Here is a 9,617-nt window from a genome sequence, read left to right on the forward strand (position 1 = left end):
CAATAGGCTAACACAAGCCTATTACAAACAATTTGAACAAATCAAATACAAAGAAAACAACTATGCTAGGCTGCTACGGTCCTGGTCCACTTCATTCAGCTTTGTTGCTCAACTTTGTTGCTTCTGGAATCAATTGTCTTGAATCTCCTTGCCAGTCCCATCCTACAATCACAAATCACAATTTGGATTAGTGCACCTTTTCCACACAGACATCAAGAGGATTAACTTTACACAATATAAAAGATTCTTCCCTTTTCTCCTAGTCTCCTGCACTTGATGCAGCTATATAAATTTCTTTTGCTCTCAAATGACAAACTGCAATCAAATATTCACACTCAATTTAGCAGAGCAACCATCAATGCTATCAATTTCCATCTAAGACATAAATAGCTAAGCAATCCAAAGGTAAGAAAGTTAAGCAACTCCCCTAATTAAATGGTTGGTCTAGCTTGCTCTAACCTTTATGGAGATTCTATTGCTGCTTAAAATTCTTGACTCCAAATATTTATCAACTCTGCACACAACAACACACCTATTCTACACTTTCTTCCTGCATTTACTCAGTTCAAATATGCACACAGAAATTACACCAATTCCAGCAAAATACACATAAACATGGATATTAAACCAGATGCAAATGGGTGTAATTCAAGGCTGAAACCAAATTGATTAAACAATCATTCCAAATTAATCAAAACCTGATCAAGCCAATGGACAAAAAGTGATATGATGTAATGCAAAAAATTCAGCTAAGATTAAACAATGAATTTAAACATAATGGAAACGTGCACAAATAAATCTCAAATGTTTAATTTCTCAAATCATCACATTGAAATTCTGATATGCACTCATAGGCCAATGTACTCAATCTTCATCAGATTCAACACCCAACTTCCAACCTGTTGCAACTATTTAAATGCAGAAGTAAACAATTAAAACACAGTTATGTAAAAAAAACTGATTCTCTTATACAAAGTGCCAAGGAAATTAGGTTAAATTAGCCTTACAAAACTCACAACACTCAGGCTTCTCTTTTGAAATTTAAAGCACATAAATGAAAAGGTTTCGAAGGGAGATTCTCCCTTGGCAGTTCAAGGCTTGAGAGTCTTTCAGACCACCACCACCTAAGATGCTACCAAACACACCAACCTTCTTTCAAATGCCAAAAACCAGAGTGTACAACTTCTCATTTCAGAAAAGGCTAGGCTAAGAAAAGTGATATGTAGAACAGAACAGATCACCCACTCAAAAGAGTTGAATCACAATGATAATGACAATGATAGAATAGACAACCACAAAGCAATGATAGCACAGCAGAGCAACTGACTCGAGATCAACTCTAGACCAGATTTCAAAAGCAAACAAAAGCTCAATTAAAGAACTGTAGAACAGATTTTACACGCGAAAAACAAAACCAAGACAGCCAAGAATTGACAAACAAGAAACAAGGCTAGTTAATAAATGTACGCACAACAAATAGAACCTAAGGAGTAGAACTAGAAACAGATTAAAAACACAAGAAAATCACATCAAGTTGAATGATACATGACCAAACAGATTTGCAACTGAAATAGAAAATGCATTGCCAATTGTTCTAAAATGTTCACTCCAATCCAATTCTATGATGAACCAGAAAAAGGAGAGAAACATTAAGAGTGAAACTGTGTTGTGAATTGCACTTGCCACTTGACTCTTTATGTGGTTCTGTCAATAATTCTTTTCTAATTACTTTTTCTTTTCAAATCACAAGAACTCATGCTTTTATACTTTCACTTTCTTTTGCTACAATTCACAACATATAATTTGATTTCTATTTCAATTCAAATTCACAAGATATAAGTCATGATAGAAACAAATGATTCAACTAAAAAAACACTACAGAATTTTAAACAACACCAAATGCAAGACACAAACGACTCTAGAATTGAATACACCGAATTCCAACAATGATATACTACTGAAATGAACAAAAACAAAGCAAATGACTCAAGCAAGGAAATATGCAGTTCGACCTACTGCTTGCAAGTAATTTCTGCTATGACTTTCACACTAACAACCAAGTTAATGCTGAGCATATCACGGCTTTTCTGGTTGGCACTTTGTTACTAGTCATCTCAGCATTCCAGCTCAATTTTAAAAGCGCAGAATAGCTTCAATGTTCAGATTCAACAGCTTATTAAAACTAGAAGGTCACAACAGAAAATTCAAATCAAATCTGTTGCTCATTTCATGCATCCGAGCTCTCAGTATTGAATGTCATAGCTCATACAGTATGCACATTGAACATACAATCAGATCACCACAAACACAAATCAAATAAGAAGTACAACTTGAAGTTATGAACAAGAAAAATCAACTAACATGACTATGACAAAACAGAATTGGAATTCAAAACTAAGATGACTCAAAGATTAAATTGAACCGAACAAAATGATGGAAACACTGACTGAAAGCACAACAAGCACAAATCAATCAACCTTGTTAGAATTTGGAAACCTAAACATATGAAAACAAATTTCACTGAATGGAAATACATGAAACACAAACTAATTCAATATCAAACCAAAACAAAAATATTGAATTGATTCAATGACGACAAAAGGTAAACACAAGACAGTACAAGAAAATGATGAACAACTCAGTAATGAAAAGAGACAACAAAGATCGAAAAGAAAGAAAAAAAATCAAGAGAAAACAGACCAATACAACTTGAACATTACATGAACAGAAGCGAATCAAATGAGAAAAAAAAAATCGAAACAGAGAGAACAACTTATCTGTTGACGTGTGCTCGAACCTTAGCTCTGAATACCAAATGATGGACGAGCGCCCGAGAAGATGACGAATGTGCATGTCGCAAGCTCCTTCGAAGCTTCCTCCACAGATGAATGTAGCGGAAAATGACAAAAACTCGAAGAATAACAAGTAATAGAGGGTTAAACTCGATAGAAACCCTAGAAATGGAAGGAAACCCAACATGAACCGATTAATCGGTTTAAAATGAAGATTGAACGGTGAAAAAGGTTTGGAACGGATCAAGAGTGATTTTAAACGACTAAAATCAGAGAAAATGATGAAGGATGAAGGAAAACCTAGGGGAGGCCATAGAACGAAGAATTGTTCGATGAAGATGATGTACTGTGGATGAATTGGATGAAACGAGGAAGAAGTGGTGGGAGAAAATGTAGATCTGTGAAGAAGATAACATGATTTGGAGTGTGGAGACGCGAGAAAACGAAATGGAGAGAGATGAGAATGAGGCTCTCTGAGGTGAGAAAATGAAGTGCTCTTGAATGCGCGAGAGAGAAAAATGATGAGGCAATGTGAATGTTGACGCGTGCGCAAGGATGTGTCAGCGAAGGAATGGCTGACGCGTATGGAAGCAGCGTCGTGGAAGTGAGAGAAATAAGGTGGAGCATGGTGGAATTCAAGGCAAATGAGAATGGAGGCAGTGTGCAAGGAAGGTGGCTAGAGGGAGTCTTTGGACTCTCTAGCATGTGATTTTCAAGAGAGAATTATTTCTGAAGGTCAGAAAATCAAATTCTCATTAAGCTCAAAAGTGCCAATACAAGAGAGTTGATAGGTATTTATAGTAACCCATGCCCCTTACAAGCTAAAATACGTGCACAATAAAATGTGAAAACTACGAAAAAAGAACACTGAGAAAACACATCAGGCAGGATTCCATCACAATATAACATCTGAATCATCCAATTATCCATAGAACATGTATTTATAAATAAAACATAAAACAAAAAACAATCTAACATAATGTTCTAATATCCAAATGATCTAACATCGAAATGATCTAAGATCCAAATGTTTATATAACAACTATGTTCAATAACAAAATAAAACTAATAATGTACATAGTTATCATCAGAATGATCTTCATCATCCTGCTCCTCTGTAGATGGCTGGACTGGTGTGGGTTGGACTGATGAGGGATGGACTGATGTGGGCTGCTGAGGGACGGTGGGTGACGAGGAGGGTCGTGGCTGGGTCGCAGGCATAATGAACGGATCTTGTGAAGTTTCAGGTAACACTCTCATGACCAGGGCCTTAAAGTTTCTAAACTCTGATCTCAAATCAGTGATTTCCTGGTCACGTTGCTCTAGTGCCTGGGTGAGGCGGACAACCGCCTTGTCAGTAGTAGTGGTGGAAGAAGAAGGTTGGTGCTTCAGAGTACTTCCTCTCGATGTGTATAGTTTGTAGCAAGTTGACCTGCACCGTACACTCGTCCCTTTTTCTTGCCACCAACGATGTCGACCCAGCATTGTGTCCTACGGATGTCATCTTCTGCATTACTCGAATCATCCAGTGTATGAGCTGACCCATGTTGAGATCTAACCTGTGAAAGTCTCGTAGTAAATTCTTCCTATTCAAACATTAAAAGCAATGTTAGGGAATGATAGAATAACATAAATGAAAAATTACTAATAGTAACAGTGTTATTTGCTTACACGAGTCTTCCGAGATCTTTCATCAATGAATTCATTAGTGCCCTTCCGAACATGAGTTTGTGCAAAGACCTCATCAACATGGACCTCCCGTCCTAGAGCTTGTGCCTGTAACATAATTTAGAGTTAGAAGTGTACATATGAAATAAAAAGTAAATAAGTTATATATGAAAGAAATAGAAAAGTAATGAAAGTTTACCATACGAATGACATGCTCATGAATCGTGATCGATCCTCCAGTATGCAGGGTGCCACCTTTTTCAGAAGCTCTGTTCCTCTGGGCTTTGGCGCACTTATTGCGAAACTCTACTGAATTCCAATGAGCCAGTAAAGAGTTCCAAATGTGCTCGCCCAACCAGTAAGGGTGCTCTACTGCATTACAAGCATCCCTAAACATCGTTGACAGCCGATGAGATGCCTTCATGTGGAAATTTCTTTTTATTTGTGTTTCATGTTCAGGTTTCCACTGCACCTTCATCTGTAAAATTAAACAAAACAAACATTGATTAATCATCACACTAAAATAACAATGACAATTAGTTTAATGGATTTTTCACCTGAAAACGCTACCAAAATGGCTTTTTGTCGTCATCAGGTATTGCTCTCCAAGTAGGCCATGGACTTAAAAACTGTTGCTTAATTGATCGTGTGATGGCCTAGGAAGCAACCCTGGATGGAACAAACTTGCATAATAAAAGTTAATTGAATTAAAACAATCTTTAAACATCAAAATGGTTAAAAAAGGGATTAAAATCTCACCCTTTACCAAATGGCTCAATCCATGGTGTTTAAATTTTTGATTTCTCTTATACCAAAACAAATCACCAAAACTTATTCCAAGCTCGAAACAAAATCAAGAGAAATCAAAAATAACTTGCTAGCAATACTAGAACAAGTTCTAGTACACAAAATGCCATATAGGAATTCAATAGAAAATGGGGAACGTACTAACCTACCTGGTCTCCCCATTGTGCTCACAATCTCCACCCAAAATCCCAGTATAAGCCAAACAAAACAAGCATTATCACATGATACATATAAGGTGCCAAAGCAGAAATATCCACACAGTGCAAACAACTTGACACATATTGGTAAGAACAGAGAAACAACCAATTAAATGGACACATTGCACACAACTAGGGAAGAACAAGACAATCAATTTATTCAATTTATTCGAGTTTAATTTTACCTAGTTTATATTTTCCAGCTTGGTTCAGTGTTAATACCTGTTTCAAAGTTGTTTGCATTGTTGTTTGGTGCTTTGTTTCACTAAAACTCTGTTTGAGGTGTGAGGTTGCTTATTTTCCTGCATAATGGGCTGTTAGGAGGTCATATTCTGATCTATGTTGTTTATGTACCAATTCCCAGCTTAAACTATTATAATTTCATAATATAAAGTTGCTGGAATTGATTAATTGACCTTAGAGCAACTTGTGTGCATTTTCACATCTCAAAAACCCATTATGAGTTTATTTTTGGTATAAGTGGATGTTGTCAAGTCTGATTTTAATTTCACATTGCAAGAAGACTTGGTTGGGTTGACTAAAAGCCTAGAATCAACAAAAATAATGTACAACAAGCTTGAAAGAATGAAAATGTATGTGTAAAAGGCTGTTAGGTTTTTAGTAATCCAAAGCTCCATCTTCAAATCTGAAAAGTATAAATCTACTTGCAATCTAGAAATTTCAGTCAGGACTTTTATCAAACACTTTTAAAATTTCAATGTTGAAAATTCAATTTCGTGATTCTACTCCACTTTGCTGAATTATCTTGCTTTCTTAATCCATTTTAGAGCATTTCTGTTAGAATATGTAATGTATTTGACAGTTTGTAGACAACTGTTATATAGTTTGGAAAAAATAAAACATAGAAGTTAGTATGAAGTGGTTAGGGGTAGTTAGGAGGAGTTTAAACAACAGTTAGGGGAAGTTTTAATTAGTAGTAAGGCGGTTTTTGTCTTTTAAGGAGGGGGGTGTTCTAGTTATGTGGGTGAAGTGTATTTTGTTTCAAAACAGGGCTTGTCCTCTGTAGAAGGGAATTTCTTCCCTTGGAACCTATCATTTACTCCATTTCCTTCTCTATCTTGAACCAAGACCTATCATTTACTTTCAGCTCTCTTTTATACTTTTGGCTTGATCACTATAAATAGCTATATATTGAGAAACTACGTTCTTTGTATCTCACACTAACTCTTAACCTAGTAGTAAACATGAATACCAAAACCACTTTCTTCTTTTGCTTCCTCTTCGCGTTGCTTCTCATCTCTACTATGTTAACTCAGCCATCTAAACATGCTACAATGGGTAAGTATACTGCATCTGTTCCTTCCTCAAATCACCACGAACCACTCTTCTACCAATTAATCTTCATCTTTCTTTCTTGTTATTCCTATTCCCTCATTTCACTAAACCAATTCAAAATAAGTTGCTTTTCATTTTATTTTGACTTTCCAATAATATTGAGCAAAACTTGTCCCAATATATAAATTTAGCCAGTAAAGAACATACCTCAACGCGTCTCCCAATAGCCTCCCTTGACGAAGACAGGCGCCCTCACGTCACGGGAGCACCCTCCTGAAAGCAACGTCCACACACCGTGATGTTAACGGACCACCTTCTTGACGGCAACGCCAACGCACTGCTGGAACACCACTCGAACCCTACCCACACAATGCCACCGGACAGACGGGAAAGGGAGAGGGAGAGGAAGATAAACGTCAAACAAAAGCGAGAGGGAGAGAATGTGAAGCAGAAATTGGGGACGAGAACGGATAGGGAGGGAATGGGGGAGCACCATGCAAAGTCAACCTTTTACGAAATTGGGGACGAGAACGGAGAGGGAATAGGGTCTTGTCTTACGAAATTGGGGACGACCTATTACAATACCCCCAATTACTTAGTTTAAGGGGTCGAGGCTCTTACCGAAGGCCACAAACCCCTCAGTAATGCTCTTTTGACCTTCGGTAATTATATTTCACCATGTCCGTCTGTAATGCTCATTTTGACCGTTGAAAACACTTATTTACCGACGATCCCTAGGCCTTCGATAATAAACCTTCGGTAATAAGCTAAATTCTTGTAGTGTTTGAAATCACCGATCGATTTTTAAAATAATATAAAAGTTAAAGTAGGTATTGTCTTATTAATATTCAATCACAATTTTATATGATATGGTGAATGGATGTGGTATGTGTATTGGATATTATATATGATTGGTTGATACATTACTAAGATACGATACAGAGATATATGTATATTGAAAATAACTAGTGCGGAATTAGGTTTTAACGTCACCCCATAGACGTCGGATCATAACATAACTAATGTAAATTATTAATCGATGGCATTTTTGTAAATAAGTTAGACATATAGGCGTCCGTAAAGGAGGGTCCCGACGTCTATAATATTGTAGATGTCGGGGCCCCTTTAACAAACGTCTATATGCCTAACACGTAGGTGAAAAGTCATTTTTTTCGCCATATAGACGTCTAATACCGCTACCCCGACGTCTACATATGATTTTAGACGTCGCCCCCCTGTAATAGACGTCTTCATGGTTGACAAGGTTGTTGAAAAGTTCACCTAGACGTCGGACACCCTCCTAATCGACGTTATGCACCGCGAATATTAATTTTTAAATTAGAAAGACGTCATATTAGTGACGGCTCTGACGTCTAGACTATTATAGACATCGGTGCCTCCAAGCGCTTGATGTCTATAGTCTATTATACAGGAAAACGCGAACCCGCAAAGAGTTATGCTCACTGTTCATCGTCTTCCTCGTCGCGTTTTCTCTCTGCGGCATTGCATTTCCAGGTGCGTTTTCTCTTTTTTGGACCATTTAAATTTACTTTTACTTCGATTAAATTACTCTTTGATGAAATATCTTCCATTTGAACCGATTAAAATGTGTTTTCGTTGGGTTTTGGTGCAATTTCTGGCGTGTTCTTGGGCGGCGTTTTTTACCCTTTTTGGCCTGCGTTTTTGGGCGTACACTCCTCCATTTCCTTCCATTGCGTTTTTAATCTGCTAAGAAGGTTAACTTACTTGTTGTAAACTTTTTGTGTATGCATGTTATTGGGTTTTGTGTATGTATGTTATTGGCTTTTGTGTATGCATGTTATTGGATTTTGCGTATACATGTTATTGGCTTTTGTGTATGCATGTTATTGGCTTTTTTGTATGCATGTTATTGGCTTTTAGGTATGCATGTTATTGGTTTTTAGGTATGCATGTGTTATTGGCTTTTCAATATGCATGTGATAAAATTTTGTTGTGTTATTATGATTGTTATATATGTTAGATTATAAGTATCAAATCATTGAGTGAAACTTAGTTCCCGTTTGAAATTTAACACAAATGATTAATCTTTTAATCGTTAGTATTAAATTTTGAATTGTTTAATTGGACAATTTGGGAAAATTATTTTTCATAATTGGCTATAAAATGTACGTTGGAGTTTATGGATAAGATTGATAAAATTTCAGTTCAGATTATTTGTGTTGTTCTCCGGATGCATATTGATTGTGGTCATCCGTGACCACTCTCATTTCGTGTATTTTGGAGACCAATACGAAATGTTGTCGAAATTTTATCAAATTTATCATGTTAGACTTCTTTGCACGTGACTTAGCAAATTATGAAAAATAATTTTTTTGAATGGGTAGGGCCTAATCTTGTGAGAGTTAAAAAGTTGAAACTGATGAAGTATGTTACGAACATAGTATGGATCGAAGCTAGATGAATGAATGCCGCATCAGTGAAGAATATGAGAAGGGTGTTTCAATGTTCTTGCAATATGTTCAACAAAATGCAAAGTCTGTGAACGAGACATATTTTTGTCCTTGCGTTCGTTGTCTTAATCAAATACGGCAAGACTTAGGCAATATGCGTGGCCATCTATTCATGTTCGGTATAATGAGAACTTATACCGTTTGGACTTGGCATGGAGAAGTATTGGACCAGCCTACCATGTTCGGTATGTGGAAGAATGGATGAGTGATCATTTAGACGACATGATACATGATGTTGGTGAAAATAATTTTGGAATAGCTAATTTGTATGATTCTCTTATAAATGATTTAGAGCAACAATTGTTCCCAGGATGCTCGAACTTTACACGTCTGTCTATGTTAACACTCCGGCAAGTGTACCGAAT

General features: G+C 36.6%; 1 protein-coding gene across 1 annotated transcript; it reads right to left on the reverse strand.

The window, feature by feature from the left end:
- Positions 1-4,180: 4,180 nt before the first annotated feature.
- Positions 4,181-4,857, reverse strand: LOC148198425 (uncharacterized). Its single transcript, XM_088115802.1, has 3 exons — positions 4,660-4,857; positions 4,533-4,568; positions 4,181-4,378 (listed from the first exon to the last, which is right to left on the reverse strand). The coding sequence occupies exons 1-3, from the start codon at positions 4,855-4,857 to the stop codon at positions 4,181-4,183; spliced, it is 432 nt and encodes a 143-aa protein (XP_087971928.1).
- Between the last annotated feature and the right edge of the window lie 4,760 nt (positions 4,858-9,617).

This window comes from Vigna umbellata, chromosome 5 (genome assembly GCF_029865625.1).
Source record: "Vigna umbellata cultivar VRB3 chromosome 5, Vumbellata_1.0, whole genome shotgun sequence".
Lineage (NCBI taxonomy): Eukaryota > Viridiplantae > Streptophyta > Magnoliopsida > Fabales > Fabaceae > Vigna > Vigna umbellata.

Bases quoted from the DNA above. Each gene is read 5' to 3' on its own strand.
- LOC148198425 (XM_088115802.1), bottom strand. From the start codon at position 4,857: ATGTTTAGGGATGCTTGTAATGCAGTAGAGCACCCTTACTGGTTGGGC. The intron at 4,569-4,659 runs GTAAACTTTCAT...ATTATGTTACAG, and splicing joins ATGAGCATGTCATTCGTATG to GCACAAGCTCTAGGACGGGA. The intron at 4,379-4,532 runs GTCTTTGCACAA...ATGTTTGAATAG, and splicing joins GGGAGGTCCATGTTGATGAG to GAAGAATTTACTACGAGACT.